This window comes from Balaenoptera physalus (assembly GCF_965194825.1).
Source record: "Balaenoptera physalus genome assembly, chromosome: 17".
Classification (NCBI taxonomy): domain Eukaryota; kingdom Metazoa; phylum Chordata; class Mammalia; order Artiodactyla; family Balaenopteridae; genus Balaenoptera; species Balaenoptera physalus.
Window position 1 is genome coordinate 40,226,107 of NC_138895.1, and position 22,490 is coordinate 40,248,596.

Below are 22,490 nucleotides of genomic sequence, written 5' to 3' on the forward strand. Positions count from 1 at the left end.
ACTGCTCTCAAAACAGAATTTTATACCTACCTCCCACTCCACTACTCTCTTTAGTACGCTCTACGTATATCTACTTACAATCTCAGTTCCTTACTTATCTCCCCCATTAGACTTTGAGTTTCTAGATACCAGGGGTTTTGCCTTGTTTCCCTATACCTGGCACAACTACATGTTAAATATATAAAACTGAATAAATCAAAGGGGATTCCAGGTAAAGGGAGCCATATAGAAGAGCAGTGGATATGGACCTGGGACAGTGGAAAGACCAACTTACCTGGACTCTAGGGTCAGGATAGGTCTTCAAAGCTAGACAGATGCATTTAGACTTCATATGATCAGAGATTATCATTGGTGGTTGTAAATAAAGGAGAAATATAATAAAAATGAAGTTTAAGGGAAATAGTCTCACAGTAGTATGTAGTAAAGATTTGGGGGAGAGGAGAAGAAGCTCAGAGAGGAGAGGTCAAATAAGTATATCCAAAAATTTATTAGTTTTTTTATACCATAAAGGAAGATTCCATGATGCTCTGTGCAGTCAAAAGTTGCAACCCACAGATATCTTTCAAAATTCCACATTTGTAATAATTTGCTTCCTCTCATCATCAATATTATTTGGGGCTTAATATTTGTGAAACCTAAGGATACAATGACTTGCTGAAATATAGAAAAAATTGAGAAGTCATCTATTCTAGCTATCAACCCCAAGGAGGAATCACAGAGTATCATTCGTCCTGCAGTAATGAGTTAGACATGCTGTGTTGAGCAAAATGTCTGTGTGTATTCACGTGACAATGGCAATTCAGAAATAAGAGATGCATACAGCTGGAATGCCACAGAGGTGAGATTTTTCAGATGGCGTTCTACAACACTCTTTATATCTGCCCTGGCTAGCTAGCTAAATGGAAGCCACTTTAATCTCATGTTTTTTGAAATTACCTAATAGATGACAAGAATTATCATTACTTTATACTAAAGTTTTCCTCTAGGGGACTCTTGTCTTCTTATATAAACCTTTCTTCCTCAAACAAACTAGGTTTCTAGGAACACAGTTTAATTATATGTGAATTTCTTTTTTATAATGAAATCTGCAAGTTTGTTCTATTTTCCAAAGTTCTTCTTTATTCAGAAAGACAACTAATTCTTTCTGGCTTGGAAGTTATTTTTCTCCTTTTCATGGTTGTTTATTACAGAAGTAAGGGAAGGCTAAAATTTCACATATAGGTGATTATAAAGTTCAGACAACTTAAATTCCCTTAGCTTGAACATAAAGAAGGAATGCTCTAAATCACTTCCTCCTGTGTAGTAAAGATTTGGGAGAGAGGAGAAGTCACTAGAAAGTTGATTTTTTCTAATATGCCATAGGAAAATCTAGAGGGAAGGTGTAGTTAGATTGGAGAGCAAACATAGAATATTAGTTTTGCTCCCTCCCTAAACCCTTCAAAAATGGCATTAAGAGAGTCTGGATAAAAAGGAGTCATAAACCCACAAAGATAAGAAGGATGGAAGAAAAATGGTATAGAAGCTTGGAACATGAAAAAAAGGTGAATCTAGCGGTAACTGATTTAGAAGATCTGAGAAAGCTGAAGCATAAGCAGGTAGTGTAAGAAGCCAAGATGCAATCCAACTGGTATCACAAAACCTCAGAAAGCCTCAAGAATTAGCTTCACCATGTGCAACTGATAGTGGGGATGAAAGTGAGGTTGACATATTGTTGAAAGCTCCACCTAATGCTTTATATTGACTGCCTCTCCCCAACCCTTGAGGAAGCCTAGAGGTATACTCTCTGGAGTAGGTGAACAGATATACACTGGCACAACAGGGTGTCAGAGCACAATACTAAAAAATGAGGCACTAAGTAAAAGTCTCCATACTGAACAGTGAGATTTGAAACCCCCTCAGAATCCTATGTTCCCAGAGGACTGGCAGTTGGGCTTATTCCTTCCAGTTGGGACCTCCTTCTTTTAGCGATCTCATCAGTCTTAGAGAAAAGACTTAAAAGTACTGGGAGTCAGTGTCCTCCAATGAACAGGCCAAGCCAGGCCACCCTACAATGGAGGCTGCAAGTTGGCTGTCCCCAACATACACATACAGATTCCAATCATTCCTGTGGTTCCTTCTTCTGAGATAGGCAGGGACAACCAAGAGAACAAGTCAAACACAAGAAACAAAACTTGAAACAGAAATATCCAGGGAGCAGACAACTTCAAAAAGTAAATCATCAATACCCTCAAAAATCAAAGAGAAGATATTGCATTTATGAATTAAGGACAGGATGTTATTTAAAAAAAAGAATATTGAAAGCACAGAAAACAGTTCTTGGAAATTCTGATTGTAGAAATGAAAACCTATGAGGAAGATTTGGAGATAAAAGTGTGATGACATTTTCTAGAAATAGAACACAGGAGAGACATTATCAAAGAAATAATTTTCAGAACAAGAGCATGAGTTTCCAGGTTGATAGAACAGACTAAGAGCCATTATAATGAATAATAAAAGTCACATGCCAAGGCATGCCATTATGAAATTTCAGAACACTGGAGATGAAGAGAAGTGTCTAAAAACTCCCAGAGAGAAAAACCCAAATGATAAAGAAAACACTATATTTTTCAATAATGAGACTGGAAGCTAAAATTCAATCAAGCAACTTCTTCAAAATTTGAACGGAAAAGATTTGCAACCTAAAATTCTTTACTCCATAAAACCACTAATAATGCTGGAGGATAAAATTAAAGTATTTTTATACATGCAGTGTCTCAAGAATTTTGCCTCTTATGGTATTCCATTTCTTATGAAGCAGTTAGGCATTTTCTCTCCAAAACAAAGGAATAAACTAAGAGAAAAATAAAATCCAGTTTAAAAAAAAAGATAAAGATCAGAGGTGGGGTGGGGAGGGAGAATCCAAAATAAGAGAGAGGCTAAAGGAATCTTCCACAGCTGATAATAAATTAACATTAAATTTTGGGTGGGGGGGTTTCCATATAACAGAGGGGGAAAAGTGGCTTAATCACATAAGAGCTTATTATTTCCTGCTAAAGAGCCTGGTGGTGGGCAGTCTAAGGCAAGTATGGAAGCTCTACAGATTTATCATAGATTTCCTATCTTTTTCACATCTTCGTACATGACTTTCAATTGCAAGTTTGCCTCATGCCAAAGCTGGTTGTTGGAATTCCAGATACCATGTTCATATTCCAACCAGGAAAGAAGTATAAGGAAAGAATAGGCAGCCTCTCAGCTCAATTCTTCCTTTTAAACAGCCTTCCTGGAAGTTCCTTACATTTCCATGTATATATCTTTGGCCTGAGCTTTTCATATAGGGAATTTGATAGCTAAAGCCTAAAACTGAAAAAGAAAGAGATAGCAAAAAGATCACCACAATAAGTCTAGTTACCATCTGTCACCATACTAAGTTATTACAATATTATTGACTATATTCCCCATGCTGTACATTTCATCCCTGTGACTCATTTATTTTGTAACTGGAAATTAGTAATTCTTAATCTCCCTCACCTATTTCACTCTTCCCATCCCCCCTCCCCTCTGGCAACCACCAGTTTGTTCTCAGTAACTATGAGTCTGATTCTGTTTTGGTATGATTGTTCATTTTGTTTTTGAGATTGCATATATAAGTGAAATCATATGGTCTATCTTTCTCTGACATACTTCACTTAGCATAATTCTTTTCTGATGACTGAGGAATATTCCATTGTGTGTGTGTGCGTGAATATATATATAAACACACACAAATATATATACATATGTATGTATATATATACACGTATATCATATATGTAAATAGACACACACAGACACAGACACACATACACACACACATATCCATTCATCTACTGATGGACACTTAGGTTGCTTCCATATCATAGCTATTGTAAAAAAAAATACTGCAGTGAACACAGGGGTGTGTATATCTTGTCAACTTTTTAAAAAATTAATTAATTAATTTATATTTTATTTTGGGCTGTGTTGCATCTTCGTTGAGGTGAGTGGGGGCTACTCTTCATTGCAGTGCACAGGCTTCTCATTGCGGTGGCTTCTCTTTTTGTGGAGCATGGGGTCCAGGCATGCAGGCTTCAGTATTTGTGGCTCACGGGCTCAGTAGTTGTGGCTCACGGGCTCTGGAGAACAGGCTCAGTAGTTGTGGTGCATGGGCTTAGTTGCTCCATGGCTTGTGGGATCTTCCTGGATCAGGGCTCGAACCCACCTCCCCTGCATTGGCAGGCAGATTCTTAACCACTGTGCCACCAGGGAAGTCCCTCTTTTCAACTTTTCAAAGTATAGTTTTTTTTTCCTTTGGAAAAACATTCAGATGTGGAATTGATAGATCATATGTAGTTCTATTTTTAATCTTTTGAGGAGCATCTATAATGTGTTCCATAGTGTCTGTACCAATTTGCATTCCCACCAGCAGTGCACGAGGCCCCCCTTTTCTCAACAACATTACTAACAATTGTTTTTTGTTGCCCTTTTGATAACAGCCATTCTGAAGGGTGGGAGGTGATATCTCATTGTGATTTTGATTTTCATTTCCCTGATGATTAGTGATGTTGAGCATCTTTCCATATGTCTGCTGGCCATTGCTATGTCTTCTTTCAAAAAATGTCTGTTGAGGTCCTCCATGCATTTTTATTGACTTGTTTGTTTTTCTGATGTTGAGGAGTTGTACGAATTCTTTGTGTGTTTTGGATATTAACCCCTTATTAGTTATATCATTTTTAAATATCTTCTCCCATTCAGTAGTCTGCATTTTCATTTTGTTGATAGTTTCCTTCACTGAAAAAGTTATTTAGCTTGTTGCAGTCCCATTTGTTTATTTTTGGTTTTGTTTCCCTTGCTGAGGATACAGGTATGAAAAATATTGCTAAGACTGAGGTCAAAGAACTTACTGCCTATGTTTTCTTCTAGGGGTTTTATAGTTTCGGGTCTTGCATTTAAGACTCTAATCGATTTTCATTTTTCTTTTTTTTTTCTTTTTGGTATATGGTGTTATAAAGTAGTCCAGTTTGATTCTTTTGCACATAGCTGTTTTCCCAAAATTTACTGAAGAAGCTGTTTTTTCCCCATTGTATATTCTTCCCTCCTTTGTCCTAGGTTAATTAATCATGTAAGGGTGAGTTTATTTCTACCTCTCTATTCTGCTCCATTGATCTAGCTATCTGTTTTTGTGCCAGTAGAATATTGTTTTGATTACCATAGCTTTGTAGTACATTTTGAATTAAGAGAGCATGACACCTCCAACTTTGTTCTTTCTCAAGATTGTTTAGGTTCTTCAGGGTCTTTTGTGTTTCCATACAAATTTTAGAATTATTTATTCTAGCTCTGAGAAAAATACCATTCTTATTTTGATAGAGATCGCACTGAGTCTTTATATTTCCTTGGGTAGTATGGTCACGGTAACAATATTAATTCTTCCAATCATTGAGCACAGTATATCTTTTCATTTGTGTTGTCTTCAGTTCATCAATATCTTACATTTTTCTGACTGTAGTGCTTTTACCTCTTTGGTTAGATTTATTCCTAGAAATTTTAATCTTTTTGATACAATTGTAATAAATGGGCTTGTTTTCTAAATTTCTGATAGTTTGTTGTTAGTATATAGAAACATTGTTAGTGTATAGATTTCTGTATATTTTTTTTTTATCCTGCAAATTTACTAAATTCATTTATTAGTTCTACTAGGTTTTCTGGTGGCATCTTTAGGATTTTCTATATATAGTATCATGTCATCTGCAGTGAAAGTTTTCCTTTTTCCTTTACAATTTGGATTCCCTTTCTTTCTTTCTTTCTTTCTTTTTTTTTTTTTTTGTCTGATTGCTTTTGCTAGGATTTCCAATACTATATTGAATAGAAGTCGTGAGAGTGGGCATCCTTGTCTTGCTCTTAATCTTAGAGGAAATACTCTCAGCTTTTCACCATTAAGTATGATGTTAGCTGTGGGTTGTCATATATGACCTTATTTTGTGGAGGAATATTCCCTTTATACCCACTTTCTGGAGAGTTTTTATCATAAATGGATGTTGAATTTTGATAAAAGACTTTTCTCTATCTATGAGATGATTATATGAATTTTATTCTTCAATTTCTTGATGTAGTGTATCACATAGATTGTTTTGATATTGAATTATCCTTGCATACCTGGGATAAATACCACTTGATCATGGTGTATGAGTCTTTTGTTGAATTTAGTTTGCTAATAAGTTGTGAAGGATTTTTGCATCTATGTTCATCAGTGATATTGGCCTGTAATTTTCTTTTTGCAAGGTGTCTTTGGCTGGTTTTGGTATCATGGTGATGCTGGCTTCATAGAATGAGTTCAGAAGCTTAACTTCCTCTGCAAATCTTTAGAATAGTTTGAGAAGGATTGGTGTTGATTCTTCTTTAAGTGTTTGCTAGAATTCACCTGTGAAGCCATGTGCTCCTAGACTTTTGTTATTTGGGAGGTTTTTTTTTTTTTTTTGATTGCTGATTTAATTTTATTACTGGTAATTGGTATGTTTATATTTTCTATTTTTTCCTGATTCATACTTGGGAGATTGTATGTTTCTAGGAATTTGTCCATTTCTTTTAGGTTTCCCAATTTGTTGGCAAGTATTTGTTCTAGTAATCTCTTATGGTCCTTTGTATTTCAGTGATGTCAGTTGTAGCTTCCCCCCTTATTTTTCTTCTGATTTTATTGGTTTTATTGATTTGGGCCCTCCCTTTTCTTCTTGATGAGTCTGGATTAAGGTTTATCAATTTTGTTTATCTTTTCAAAGAACCAGCTCTTACAAGTTCCCTAGTATTATTGTATTACTGTCAATTTCTCCCTTTATGTTTGTTAATATTTGCTGTATGTATTTAATTGCTCCTATGTTGGGTGTGTATGCATTTACATTTGCTATATCTTTTTTGAATTGATTATTTTATCATTATGTAATGTCCTTCTTTGTCTCTTTTTTATAGTTTGTTTAAAGTCTATTTTGTCTGATGTAAGTACTGCTAACCCAAGTATCTATTCATTTCCATTTTCATGGAGTACTTTTTCCATCCCTTCACTTTCAGCATCTGTATCTTTAGATATGAAGTGAGTCTCTTGTAGACAGCTTATACAGGTCTTGTTTTTTTTTAATCCATTAAGCCACTCTCTGTGTTTTCATTGGAGGATTTAGTTCATTTACATTTAAATTAATTATTGATAGATATGTACTTATTGCCATTTTGTTAATTGTTTGCGGGTTTTGTATAGTTCTTTAGTAACTTAGCTCTTTCGCTATTTTCCCTTTTGATTTGATGACTATTTTAATGTTATGTTTGGATTCCTTTCTTTTTTGTGTGTGTATCTCTATTATAGATTTTTGGTTTGTAGTTCCCATGGCATTTATATATAACAACCTATATATATCCGTGATTATTTAAACATGCTGATCTCTTAAGTTGAAACACATTCTAACAACAATGCATTTTTACTCCCCCTGCCACATTTAATGTTTTTGACTTTATATTTTATATCCTTTTCTTTTGTAAATCTCTTAACTACTTATTGTGGTTATAAATGATTTTACTACTTTTGTCTTTTAACCTTCTTACTAGCTTTATAAGTGGTTGATCTACCACGTTTACTGCATATTTTCCTTTACCAATGAGGTTTTCTTTTCATAATTTTCATATTTCTAGTTATGGTCTTTTCTTTTTCACATAGAAAAGTCCCTTTAACATTTATTGTAAAGCTAGATTAGTGATGCTGAACTCTTAGGTTTTGCTTGTCTGTAAAACTCTTTATCTCTCCTTCAAATATGAATAATAGCATTGCCAGGTAGAGTCTTCTTGATTATAAGTTTTTTCTTTCATCACTTTAAATGTATCTTACCACTTGCTTGTGGCCTGAAAAGTTTCTGCTGAAAAGTCAGCTGATAGTCTTACGGAAGTTCCCTTGTGCATAACTAGTTGCTTTTCTCTGGCTGATTTTAAGATTCTCTTTTTATCTATAATATTTTGCCATTTAAATTACAATTTGTCTTGGTGTGGATCTCTTTGAGCTCATTTTGTTTGGGATCCTCTATTCTTACTGGACCTGGATGTCTGTTGTTTTTCTCAGATTATGGAAGTTTTTAGCCTTTATTTCTTCAAGTAAGTTTTCTTCCTCTGTTTCTCTTTTCCTCTGGGCCCTCTGTAATGGTAATGTAAGTTACCTTGATGTTGTTCCAGAGGTCTCTTAATCTATTTTCATTTTTGAAAATTATTTTTCCTTTTTTCTGTTCAGCCTGGGTGATTTCCACTACTCTGTCTTCCAGGCACTGATCCATTCCTCCTGTATCATCTACTCTACTGTTGATTCCTTCCATGTATTTCTATTTCAATTATTGTATTCTTCAGCTGTGTTTAGATTTTTTATCTAACTCTGAAATTTCTCACTGTGTTCATCCATTATTCTCCTGAGTTTGTTGAGCCTCTTTATGGTTATTAGCTTTAACTCTTTATTGGGTAGATTGCTTATCTCCACTTTGCTTAGTTCTTCTTCTGGGGTCTTATCTTGTTCCTTCGTTTGGAATATATTCCTCTGTCACCTCATTTTGCCAAATTCTTTGTTTTATTTCTATGTATTAGGTAAGTCAGTTATGTTTCCTGATCTTGAGGAAGTGGACTTCTATAGGAGACATCATATTGGGCCTGGCAAAACACTTCCCTCTGTTCACCAGAGCTATATACTCTAGGCATACCCACTATGTGGGCTGCATGGGCCCTTCTGTTATGGTGGGACCAATTACTATGGGTGTGCTGGCAGGTGGGGCTTTTCTCTGGTCCAGTTGGCTACTAGGCCCAGCTTTGTAGTAGCTGATGGGCAGGTCCAGGTCCCAGTGTGGCTAACTGCATGGTCTGGGGAGTCCCAGGGCTGGTGCCAGTCCACTGTTTGGCAGCGTTGGGTTTCAGGGTGGCTAACTGTGGTGTCCAAGGTACCTGGGACTGGGACAGGCCAGGTCCTGGGGCAGATGGTGGGCAGAGCTGGGTCTCTTGTGGCTGGCTGCTGGGTTTGTGGTTCCCAGGACGAACGCCAATTTGCTAAAGTACAGGTAAACCCCCAGCACTAATATGTGAGAGGAAGAACTCCAAAATGGTGTTTGCCAGCACCAGTGTCCTTGTGGTAGAGCAAGTTCCTAAAAATGGCTGCTACCACTCTCTGTGTCCTCAGGGAGAGTTGCAGTTACCTCCTGCCTCTCTGGGAAGCTCTCCAAGATCAGCTGGAGAGCTTGGGTCTGACCCAGGATTCTTTTAAATTACTCTTTCACTGTGGATCTCAGATTGTGTGAGATTTTGTTTGTGCCCTTTAAGACTGGAGTCTCTGTTGCCTAGAGCCTTCCAGCTCTCCTGTATGCAAGCCCCACTGGCCTTCAAAGCCAGATGTTCTGGGGGCTCATCTTTCCAGTACAGAACCCTCAGGCTTGGGAGCCCAATGTGGTAGTTGGACCCCTCATTTCTTGGGAATAACCTCTGCAATTGTGGTTTTCTTTCTCTTTGTGGGTTGCCTACCCAAGGGTGTGGATCTTGACTATACTGCATCTCCATTTGTCCTACCCATCTCATTGTGGTTCCTTTAGTGGTGGAAAATCTTTTCTCATAGTCTTCAGGTTGTTGCTCTCAACAGTGGCTCTGTAAATTGTTGTAAGTTTGTTATGCCCATGGGAGGAGGTGAGCTCAGTGTCTCCCTACTTTACCATCTTGGTCACACCTCCCCAAGAGATAGTATTGTTATATATAGATAAACACAAATAAACACTTGTTGAAAAGTGTTGTCTTTGTGTAAGGAGAATGAGGGTACAGTATGGTGAAGGGGAGAACCTGTTTGTAGGAATAAGTTTATAGAATTATTTGACTTTTTAACTATTTGTATATTTAGCTTTGATTTATGCAGTTAAGTTAAAAATTGAATAAAAGGAAAAAAAAAACCTCCATAGGTGTTCTCAAACTAAACAAAATACAATGGAAGCATACAAATAAACATTCTTTCCACTGATAATTTGGCAATAAAAGAAAGTAGTTTTTCTTAAATTACAAATCAAGGTATGATTTTTTACTCAAACTTTTAAATTACAAGAATTAAAAAAGCCCAATGTCTTTTCTTTTTTTTTCTGCTTAATAACTTTAAAAATAATTTATTGAAGTATAGTTGATTTACAATGTTGTGTTGGTTTCAGGTGTACAGCAAAGTGATTCGGTTTTATATATATATATATATATTTTTTTTTCTTTCTCAGATTCTTTTCCTTTATAGATTATTACAAAATATTGAGTTTAGTGAGAGGAGGTGAGCTCAAGGTCCTTCTACTCTGCCATGTTCCCCCCTCTTTTCCTTAGTTTCACTTATGATGCCACATTACCATGTATCTCTAGACCGTGTTGCCAAGCCATAGTTCTCATAAGTTTTCATTTCACTACACTAGAAAATCTTTGTGACTGATCTTTGAAGATCTGTTCCTTGAGGTAAAAGACTGAAGCCCTGACATTGAGGTTAAATACTGTCTTTGTTGTTCAAGACAAGGGCCAACCAAACCAGAAGTCCTGTCGATTCAATGGCCTGGAAAACGATCAAGTCGTCGAGTCCAGAGACACAACAGCTTCTCTCCCAACAGCCCTCAGTTTAATGTCTATGGTGCAGGTAATGAAGCTTTGTCATTTTTCTTGAAGTTGACTCAATTGTATCTTCATATTGACTTATTTAAAAAGGACCAAAAGGCGACTAAAATTATAATCGTGGAATGCTTTTCTTACACCAAACAAATTTGTTTGAAAACCAAAGTGGTAAAGAGTCTAAGATATTAAGGACTAGGGTGGTGATCCTAATCATCAGTTCTGTCAGAATCCTAGCAGTTGTGCTTGGGCAGTACGCAGAGACATGATAGGTAGGGAAGAAAGTGACTCAATCACCTAAAATGTGAAAGACTTAAGACCTATAGAAATCATCATCATCTCCAAACAAAGGAGGTGTCCTTTAGTCTGCACCCTAATCCCAGATCCCCAAGCCTGGTTAAGCATACTCTAAATTCATTTTAGGAAAAGGTTATTGGTTCCTTTCATAACAGGACTAAAGTTATGGTGGCTTTTGAAGTGCATAATGTAGTGTATGATTTATGAGACTGAGACCTTAATAATATTCATTAGGTCATCATATTTTAACCATGTAATCTATATTAATTACTTTAAAATCAGTTTGAAATATGAAAACTTATGTTGCTAAATAGAGTAATTTTTATAAAGTATGAATATATATGCATATGTATGTATATATGTATCTGTATGTACCTGCACATATCACTTGAACATGTCATTTTAACATAAATGAATATTTAAATATCTACCATTTCAGAAAATCAATGTATAGATATAGCCTGTATTTACACAGATTGTATTTGAAAGATTTCAAAGTGCTTTCTTGAACACTGTCTTATTTTATCCTAACACCTTATAAGATAGATGTTAGTATCTCCATCTCCCCAGAAAGTAAAGCTATTTGTCTAGGGGTAATGGATTATTAGTCATTTTTTACAGTGAAACAACCTCAAAATCTCAGTGATTACAACTGGAAATATTTGGTTCTTTTCTCTCATGGGTCTATGTTTGACTGTGATTTGAATGATCTCAGCTGGATGTGGCTCCAGCCTGCAGGTTGGATTCAGCTCTACTCCTCATGTAGTTTCTTAGGATCAGGGACTACTTGGGGCAATATCTTCTCCTGATCAGTATCAAAAGTACAGGAAAAATCATGAAGCTCATTTAGAACCACTGTAGGAGTGACCAAGATGGTGGAACAGGAAGACCCTGAGCTCACCTTCTCCCAGGGTCACATCAGAGTCACAGTTATTTACAGAGCAACTATTGATGAGAAAGACAAGAAGACTAGCAGAAAAGATATTCTGCAACTAGATACATTGAAAAGGAATCACAACAAGATGGGTAGGCGGGGCAGAGAAGTGGTATGGTCAAGATCCATATACCTAAGAGGGTGACCCACAAATGAAAGGATAATTACAATCACAGAGCTTCTCCACAAGTGAGCAAGGGGTTCAAGCCCCACATCAGGGTCTACAGCTTGGGGTTCTGCACCAGGAAATCAAACCCCCAGACATTTGACTTTGAAGGCCAACAGGGTTCACCTTGGGGAGAGCCAGAAGGCTGTGGGATATAGAGACTCCACTCTTAAAATGTGCACAAAAATTCTCACATGCTCTGGGATACAGGTAAGAAGTAGTGACTTGGAAAGAGAATGGGTCAGACCTACCTGCTGATCTTAGAGAGCTTCCTGGAGAGGCAGGAAGCAATTGTAACTCATCCTGGGGACATGCACTGGTGGCAGCTATTTTGGGGAGCTCATTCTACCACAAGGACACTGGTGCTGGCAGGCACCATTTTGGAATCCTTCTTCTAGCTAATTAGTGCTGAGACCTGTCCCTGCCCACCAGCTTGTGAGCACTAGTACTAATATGCCTCAAGACAAGCAGCTAGTCAGGTGGGGACACAGGCTCACCCACCAGCAAGCTGGCTGACTTAAGAATCCCTGAGTCCACAGCTGCTCCAGGACCCAACCCTACCCACCAGAGGGCTCAGGACCTGGCCACACCCACCAAAGCACTGGCACTAGCCCCAAGAAACTACAGGGTCCCACAGTCTGCTATCAGGACCCAACTTCACCCACAGTGGGTTGACAACAAATCTGGGATCCCCTCCCCAGGGGTCTTCAGCCAGAGACCCTGAGACACAGTTCTACTGACCAATGGGCTGGCACTAGCCCTAGGACTAGCTTTACCCACCATTGAGCAGGCACCAGCCCCAGGATCCCCTGGGACTTAGACCCACACACCAACAGGCCTACACATCAACTCTGGTACCCTCAGGACCCAGCATTCAGAGAACCTGGAACCCGGGTCTGCCCACCAGTGAGCTGGCATTAGGATTGGTATGCTCAAGGCCTCAGTGCAGCCCACTAGTAAGCTGACTCCAACCCTTTAGGCCCCGGCTCTGAGACACCAGCTCTGAGACACCTTGAATCCCTCAGCCAGCTGCCCTGGGATCCAGCCCCACTCACGAGCAGGCTGACACCAGCTTTGGGACACCCTGGACCCTGCAGCAAACCATGTCTGGAACTTGCCTTATACACGAGTAGGGCAAGACTAGATCTGGCACCTGTGGCCCTACAGCCACCCACCCCAGCACCAAGATCCACCTGCCACTGATCCAGCACTAGCCCCAGGAATCCCAGGACACTGCAGTCAGCCATGTCATGACCAGCCCTCGCCCACAAGTAGTTGGCATCCTCTGCCCAAGGCAAGACCTGGCAATCAACCAGACAGGGGCTAGCCACACCTACCAGACCAGCCACAGTAGTCAGTCAGCCAAAATGGAAGTACCCACAAAACACAAATAGGGGGCACCCCTAAAGCATGTAGCTCTGGTGACCATAGAGGAATGCACCACAGGTACACATAGGACATCTCCTACAAAAGGACACCTCTCCAAAGTCAGGAAATGTAACAAACCTACCAAATACTTAGAAATAAAAACAGCAAATTAGGCAAAATGAGGTGATTGATAGAAGAATTAGTCCCAAATGAAGGAACAAGATAAAACTCCAGAAGAAGAACTAAGTGAAGTGGAGGTTAGTGATGTATCTGATAAAGAGTTCAAGTTAATTATCATAAAGATGTTCAAAGAACCTGAGAGAAGAGTTTGGATAAACAGAGGGAAATATCAGAAGTTTTTAACAAAGAGATAGAAAATATAAAGAAGAACCAAACAGAGATGAAGTATACAAAACTGAAATAAAAAATGCACTAGAAGGAATCAACAATAAATTGGATACTATAGAGGAACAAATCAGCAAGCTGGAAGACGGAGTAGTGAAATCACTCAAGCTGAATGGAAGAAAAGAAAAAAAAGAAATAGAACTATTTATGAGACCACTGGGACTACATCAAGTATACTAACATTTGCATTATAGGGGTCCCAGAAGAGAATAGAGAGAGAGAAAGAGGCAGAGAACATAGTTGAAGACAGTACTGAAACCTTCCTTAATTTGGGAAAGGAAACAGTAATTCAGGTCCAGGAATGATAGAAAGTGCCAAACAGGTTCAACCCAAAGTGACACACTGAGAAGCATTATAATAAAATGGCAAAAATCAAAGATGAAGAGACAATATTAAAAGCAGCAAGGGAAAAGCAACAAATTACATATAAGGGAACTCCCATAGGCTATCAGCTTACTTATCAGCAGAAACTCTGCAGGCCAGGAAGAGTGGCATGATCTATTTAAAGTGATGAAAGGGGAAAACCTGTAAACAAGAATACTCTATACAGCAAAGCTTTCATTCAGATATGAAGAAGAGATCAAAAGTTTTACAGACAAGAAAAAGCTAAAAGACAGCATCACCACCAAGCCAGCTTCACAAGAAATGTTAAAGGGACTTTTCTAAGCAGAAAAGAAAAAGCCACAACTAGAAATATGAAAATTATGAAAGGAAAAATCTCATTAGTAAAGGGAAATATATAGTAAGATAATAAATCAACTGCATATAAAGCTAGTAGGAAGGTTAATGGATAAAAGTAGTAAAATCATCTATATCCACAACAGTTAGGGGATATAAAAAACAAAAATGTAAAATATGATGTCAAAAACATTAAATGTGGGCATGGGAGTAAAAATGCAGAGTTCTTAAAATGGGTTTGAACTTAAAAGATTAACAACTTTTAATAGTCACGGAGATATATATATATATATATCCGTGACTATTTAAAGTCACCGGTATATATATATCAATATACCAGTATATATATATATATAGGTATATATATATATAGGTATATATGTATATATATAAAACTCATGGTAACCACAAGCCAAAAATCTATAATAGATACACAAACAAAAAAAGAGAAAGGAATACAAACATAACATTAAAGATCAAATCACAAGGGAAGTCATCAAATCATAAGGGAAGGGAACAAAAAACAAAGAAGTAAGGAACAAAAAAGAACTTTAAAAATCCCAAAACAATTGACAAAATGGCAATAAGTACACACCGATTGATAATCTCTTTAAATGTCAATAAGTAATTGCTCCAATCAAAAGGCATAGAATGGTTGCTTGGAAACCAAAACAGGATCCGTATGTATGCTGCCTATAAGAGACTCACTTCAGATCTAAAGACACAGACAGACTAAAAATGAGGGGATGGAAAAAAGATATTCCATGCAAAAGGAAATGCAAAAAAACCTGGGGTAGCAATACTTATATTAGACAAAGTATGCTTCAAAACAAAGACTGTAAAAAGAGAAAAAGGACATTACATAATGATCAAGGGATCAATCCCAGAAGAAGATATAACAAAAGTAAATATATATAAACCCAATGTAGGACACCTAAATATGTAAAGCAAATATTAACAGACATAAAGGGAGAAATTGATGATAACACAATAATACTAGGGGACGACTTAAACACCCTTTTTACATCAATGGACAGATTATCCAAACAGAAAATCAATAAGGAAACACTGACCTTAAACAACACCTTAGACAAGATGGACTTAACAGATGTATATATGGAACATTCCATCCAAAAGCAGCAGATTACACATTCTTTTCAAGGGCACATGGAACATTTTCCAGGCTAGATCACATGCTAGGCCACAAAATAAGTCTCAATAAATTTAGGAAGACTGAAATAATATTAAGCAACTTTTCAACCACAATGCTATGAGACTAGAAATCAAAAAAAAAAGTGCAAAAAAACACAAACACATGGAGGCTAAAGAATATGCCTATAAAAACCAATGGGTTGCTGGAAAAATCAAAGAAGAAATCAAAAAATAAATGGAGACAAATTAAAATGGAAACACAATGATCAAAAATCTACAGGATGCAGCAGAAGCAGTTCTAAGAGGAAGTTTATAGCAATACAAGCTTACCTGAGGGAACAAGAAAAATCTCACATAAATAACCTAACCTTACACCTAAAGGAACTAGGAAAGGAAGAAAAGACAAAACCTGAATTTAGTAGAAGGAAAGAAATCATAAAGATCAGAGAGGAAATAAACAAAACTGAGACTTAAAAACAGTAAAAACAAAAAGAAAGGACCAATGAAAGCAAGAGCTGGTTCTTTGAAAAGATAAACAAAATTGATAAACCTTTAGCCAGACTCATCAAGGAAAAAAAGAGAGGGTCCAAATCATTAAAATCAGAAATAAAACAGAAGTTATAACTAACACCAGAGAAATACAAAGGATCATAAGAGCTTACCATGAACAATTATACACCAATAAAATGGACAATGTAGAAGAAATGAACATATTCAGAAGAAACAGAAAATATGAACAGACCAAATACCGGTAATGAAATTCAGACAGTAATAAAACAACCCCCAACAAACAAAAGTCCAGGCCCAGTTATCCTCACAGATGAATTCTACCAAATATTTAGAAAAGAGTTACCACCTATTCTTCTCAAGATATTCCAAAATATTGCAGAGGCAGGGACACTTCCAAACTCATTCTATGAGGTCAGCATCACCCTGATACCAAAACCTGAAAAGATATCACACACAAAAAGAAAATTTCAGGTCAATATGAACATAAATGTAAAAATCCTCAATAAAATGTTAGCAAACAAATTGAGCAATACATGAAAGGAATCATGAGTGATGATCAAGTAATATTTATCCCAGGCATGCAAGGATGCTTCAATATCTGCAAAACAATCTATGTCATACATTATATTAAGAAACTGAAGAATAAAATTCATATAATCATCTCAATAACTGCAGAAAAGTTTTTGACAAAATTCAACATCCATTTATGATAAAAACTCTCCAGAAAGTGGGTATAGAGGGAACATTTCTCAACAAAACAAAGGTCATATATGACAACCCACATCATACTCAATGGGGAGAAGCTGAAAGCATTTCCTCTAAGATCAGGAGCAAGACAAGGATGCCCACTCTCACGACTTCTATTTAACGTAGTATTGGAAGTCCTAGTCACAGAAATAAGACTAAAAAAAGAAATAAAAGGAATGCATATTGAAAAGTAAGAAGTAAAACTGTCAATATTTGAAGATGATATGACACTATACATAGGAAATCCTAAAGACACCACCAAAATGCTACCGGAACTCAACAACGAATTTGGTAAGGTTTCAGGTTACAAAACTAATATACAGAAATCTGTTGCATTTATATACACTAAAAACATAGTACCAGAATAGAAATTAAGAAAACAATTCCATTTATGGTTCCATCAAAAAGAGTAAAATATCTAGGAATAAATCTAACTAAGGAGGTACAAGACCTGCACTTCGAAAACTGATGAAAGTAATTGAAGATGAGACAAACAGATGGATAGACATTTCTCCAGAAAAGATATACAGATTGCCAACAAACACATGAAAGGATGCTCAACATCACTAATCATTGGAGAAATGCAAATCAAAACTACAATGAGGTATCACCTCACACCAGTCAGAATGTCCATCATCAAAATATCTACAATCAATGCTGGAGAGGGTGTGGAGAAGAGGGAACCCTCTTGCACTGTTGGTGGGAATGTAAATTGATAGAGCCACTATGGAGAACAGTATGGAGTTTCCTTAACAAATTAAAAACAGAACTACCATATGACCCAGCAATCCCACTACTGGGCATATACCCTGAGAAAACCATAATTCAAAAAGAGTCATGCATCACAATGTTCACTGCAGGACTATTTACAATAACCAGGACATGGAAGCAACTGAATTGTCCATCAACAAATGAATGGATAAAGAAGATGTGGCACATGTATACAATGGAATATTACTCAGCCATAAAAAGGAATGAAACTGAGTTATTTGTAGTGAGGTGGATGGACCTTGAGACTGTCATACAGAGTGAAGTAAGTCAGAAAGAGAAAAAAAAATACCATATGATAACACATATATATGGAATCTAAAGAAAAAAAATCGTTCTGAAGAACCTAGGTGCAGGACAGGAATAAAGACACAGAAGTAGAGAATGGATTTGAGGACATGGGGAGGGGGATGTGTAAGCTGGGACGAAGTGAGAGAGTGGCATGGACATACATACACTACTAAATGTAAAATAGATAGCTAGTGGGAAGCAGCTGCATAGCACAGGGAAATCAGTTCGGTTCTTTGTGACCACCTAGAGGGGTGGGATAGGGAGGGTGGGAGGGAGATGCAAGAGGGAGGAGAGGGAGGAGATATGGGGATATAGAATATGTATAGCTGGTTCACTTTGTTATAAAGCAGAAACTAACACACCATTGTAAAGCAATTATACTCCAATAAAGATGTTTAAAAAAAGAAAGATATAGAATGTTTGTGGATTAGAAGAATTAATACTGTTAAGATGACCATATTACCCAAGGCAATCTACAGACTCAGTGAAATCCCTATCAAAATATCAGTGACATTTTTCACAGAGCTAGAACAAATAATTCTAAAAGGGGAAGGAAACACAAAAGACCCCAAATAACCAAAACAATCTTGAGAAAGAAGAACAAAGCCGGAGGTATCACACTCCCTGATTTCAAACTATGTTACAAATCTATAGTAATCAAAACAGTATGGTACTGGCACAAACCCACACACATAGATTAATGGAACAGAATAGAGATCCTAGAAATGAACCCACACTTTTATGGGCAAATAATCTTGCCTATGACAAAATAGGCAAGAGTATACAGTGGGGAAAATACAGCTTCTTCAATAAATGGTGTTGGGAAAACTGAACAGTTACATGCAAAAGTATTAAACTGGACTACTCTCTCACACCATGCACAAAAATAAATTTAAAGTAGATTAAAAATTTAAATGTAAGACCTTAAGCCATGAGACTTCTGGAGGAAAACACAGGCAGTGTATTCTTTGACATTAGTTTTAATAATTATCTCTCCTCAGGTAAGGGAAACAAAAGCAAATATAAATAAATGGGACTACATCAAACTAAAAATCTTTTGCACTGTGAAGAAAGTTATCAACAAAATCAAAAGTCCATCTACTGACTGGGAGAAAATATTTGCAAATGATGTATCTGATAACAGGTTAAATATGCAAAATATACAAAGAACTCATAAAACTCAACATCAAAAAAAAACAAACAAACAAACCCCAAACAACCAGATTGAAAAATAGGCAGAAGCCCTGAATAGACATTTTTCCAAAGACGGCATACACGTGAAAAGATGTTCAACATCACTAATCATCAGGGAAATGTAAATCAAAACTGTAATGAGATATCACCTCACACCTTTCAGAACGGCTATTGTCAAAAAAACCCACAAATAACAAATGTTGGCAAGGATGTGGAGAAGAGGGAACTCTAGTGCACCATTAGTGGAAATGTAAATTGGTGCAGCCACTATGGAAAACAGTATGGAGTTTCTTCAAAAAACTAAAAATAAAACTACCAAATGATCTAACAATTTCACTCCTGGGATTATGTCTGAAGAAAATGAAAAGACTAATTCAAAAAGGTACATTCAATATTCATAGAAGCATTATTTACTATAGCCAAGATATGGAAGCAAACTAAGTGTCCATCAACAGATGAATAGATAAAGAAGATGTGATATATATATATATACATACACACACACATATGTATGTATACAATGGAATATTACTTGGCCATGAAAAAGAATGAAATATTGCCATTTGCAACAACATGGATGGACCTGGAGTGAAATAAGTCAGAAAGAGAAAGACAAACACTGAATATTATCACTTGTATGTGGAATATAAAAAATTAAACAAGGGATATATGTTTATGTATTGCTGATTCACTTTGTTATACAGCAGAAACTAACACACTATTTAAAAGCAATTATACTCCAATAAAGATGTTTAAAAAAAATTTTTTTTAATTAAACCATAGATTGTTCTTTCCATTTTAGTCATTTAGAAAACAGTATTGGGCTTCCCTGGTGGCGCAGTGGTTGAGAATCTGCCTGCCAATGCAGGGGACACGGGTTCGAGCCCTGGTCTGGGAAGATCCCACATGCCGCGGAGCAAATAGGCCCATGAGCCACAATTACTGAGCCTGAGCGTCTGGAGCCTGTGCTCCGCAACAAGAGAGGCCGCGATGGCGAGAGGCCCACGCACCGCGATGAAGAGTGGCCCCCACTTGCCGCAATTAGAGAAAGCCCTCGCACAGAGACGAACACCCAACACAGCGATAAATAAATAAACAAATAAAATTAAAAAAGAAAACAGTATTAAGCCCAAAATATCCTTCTATGGGACTTTGTTGTGATAGCTGCCTTAAATTCTTTTAGGAGCAACCTAGAATGGAAAGATGTTAACTACTTTGCAAATTAAAATATAAACATAAACTTTGTTTACATATTTATAATATTATTTTTATTGTAAAAGCACTCATTTTTAGTAGCCACTTCCTTGTGGCAATGCTACTGCTTCTTTTTGCATCATAATTTATTTGGTGGGGTTTGAGAGGAGCTTCACCGAAGACAGCAGGTGGAGAATTGAATTCTAATGTAAAGTACTACCCCCTTATAATTTAGGTCTTATCTTCCTAACATTCAAAGCTAAAACAAGGCTTTAGAGTCTTAAATTCAATCACATTCTCCTATCAGGAAATATTAAAAAGTATTACTTCAGCAAATGTCTGTGAAAATATTTTGAGCAAGCTGCCATAAGGATACAGAAGGATCCCAGGATGTTTGTGCAGGAGCTTAGACCACAACTTACTCCTTCTTGCCTTTGCATAATAACATATATAATAGCAACAATAATAGCAACAGAACTTACATAATGTTTAACCTGGTGTTAGATAGAGATGTGTGTGTGTATACAGAACATATTAAAAATACTACATACATAGTACATGTACGTTTGTGTGTGTATATATATATCTAAACATATGTATGTATGCATATGTGTATATATACACAATCCTCACAGTGAGGCTTGTGATATTATTATGCCCATTTAAAAATAAGAAAAGTGAGACCAGAGATGTTAAGTAATTTGACCAAAATCAGCAGGCTCCAGAGTTTGTACTCTTAACTGCTATGCCATGACCATAGTGTCCACTCAGGTTAGTCCCTAGGGAAGGAGATACCAGCTACCTTGCCCTTATACTTCTCTGTGATTAATAATTTATCCCTTGCTGTGTTCATGGCTGTGATTTCCCTGGCTCCTGCCACTGCCCCAGAAGTAAGTTTAGAATTGTTTCTTGGTGCTTTCCTTTTTCTAAAAGAAAAATCAGCTACATTATGTGGTGGTAAAAATGGCTCAGCAGGATCTGTTCTTTTGAATATCAAAGGCCAGTATAGGCAACAACATAAACAAAATAGACTTGTAAAAATGAACCCACTGGGATACATGGATCTATGGAAATCAATAACTTAGAAAGAACTCATGTAAATAAATAAATAAATTTATATATATATATATATATATATATATATATTTATTTATTTATTTATTTATTTATTTATTTATTTAAATGTGGTGATTAGCCAATGACACTGTGTTCTTCCTTCAGGGTAAAAGAAAAGCTCTGAGACACCAAAGCATTCCTGATCTGTCTAGAGTTTAATATATTGCCCTCATGGTTTTCCCCTCAAGGCTTATTAGAAGAAGATAACCAATGGATGACCCAGATAAACAGACTCCAGAAATTAATTGATAGACTGGAAAAGAAGGTGAGTGCTTCCTTTTCTTTCTTCTCCCTCTTAGTTTTCAGTAGATTATGACTCATTATTCCTTATTGCCCCAATATTCATGTCTGCCTGGATAGAATAGCAACAAGGATCTCCATTATACTGCTTGATAATTATTTGGGATTTTTGTTAAAGCAAATATAATGTTAATTCTCACCCTGCCCCACGCCAATCCCTAATTATAGTTAAAATAGGATATAGGGTTTAAAGTTAAATACATCTACTGCATTGTCTGACTTTTAGGTTATCAATCATGTAAGGTAGCAGTGTGCTTGAATGATGCAAATGGCAGCTCTTAGGAATGACCTGGTTGATGTCTTGGGAATGTTTCAAAGTGATTCAGGGAAATGGCTGTGTGGTACACTAAAAGATGATATTGCACACTCAACTTCTAGAAATTAGCATCTTAACTGATGATTTTTAGCATGAAAACTACCAAGTTAGCAAGCAAGTTAGGATATGATGAAGAGTTCTTCAAAACTATATTTTATGTTTCCAGTTATTGTATTTTTATTGAGTAATTCAATTAGTACCAAGTAGTCCTAATATTATAGTTATATTCCTCTTAAGCAGCTTTAATGGAAGAGGCTGCTTTTGTTAATCAGTAAGAATATGTGTTTTCTGTGCATGCCAAGCACAAAGGAAGGAACGTTTATGCTTGAGAGAGAGTTTCTGACTTTGAAGAACCCAGAGTCTACCCTTAAAAATATTCTATATTCAAAAAATGAGTTAACAGATTTTTAAAAATATGCAGTTGCACAAAACCAAGCTCG

At 36.7% G+C, this 22,490-nt stretch overlaps 1 protein-coding gene and 2 long non-coding RNA genes across 4 annotated transcripts in view; 2 read left to right on the forward strand and 1 right to left on the reverse strand.

Moving 5' to 3' along the window:
• The window catches only part of LOC309647170, a 473,470-nt gene that overhangs the window by 306,839 nt on the left and 144,141 nt on the right, over window positions 1-22,490 (forward strand). The gene's annotated exons all lie outside the window — the stretch shown is intronic.
• The window catches only part of LOC309647165, a 56,123-nt gene that overhangs the window by 25,866 nt on the left and 7,767 nt on the right, over window positions 1-22,490 (reverse strand). The window lies entirely within an intron of this gene.
• NECAB1 (N-terminal EF-hand calcium binding protein 1) overlaps window positions 1-22,490 on the forward strand; it is an 88,382-nt gene that overhangs the window by 5,390 nt on the left and 60,502 nt on the right. For both annotated transcript variants that reach the window (XM_082434195.1, XM_082434196.1), the window contains exons 1-2: window positions 1-10,642; window positions 21,623-21,699. The exon at window positions 1-10,642 is cut by the window's left edge. In XM_082434195.1, the coding sequence (XP_082290321.1) occupies window positions 21,649-21,699 (51 nt within the window). In that variant the 5' untranslated portion in view covers window positions 1-10,642; window positions 21,623-21,648. The remainder of the gene's footprint in view (window positions 10,643-21,622; window positions 21,700-22,490) is intronic.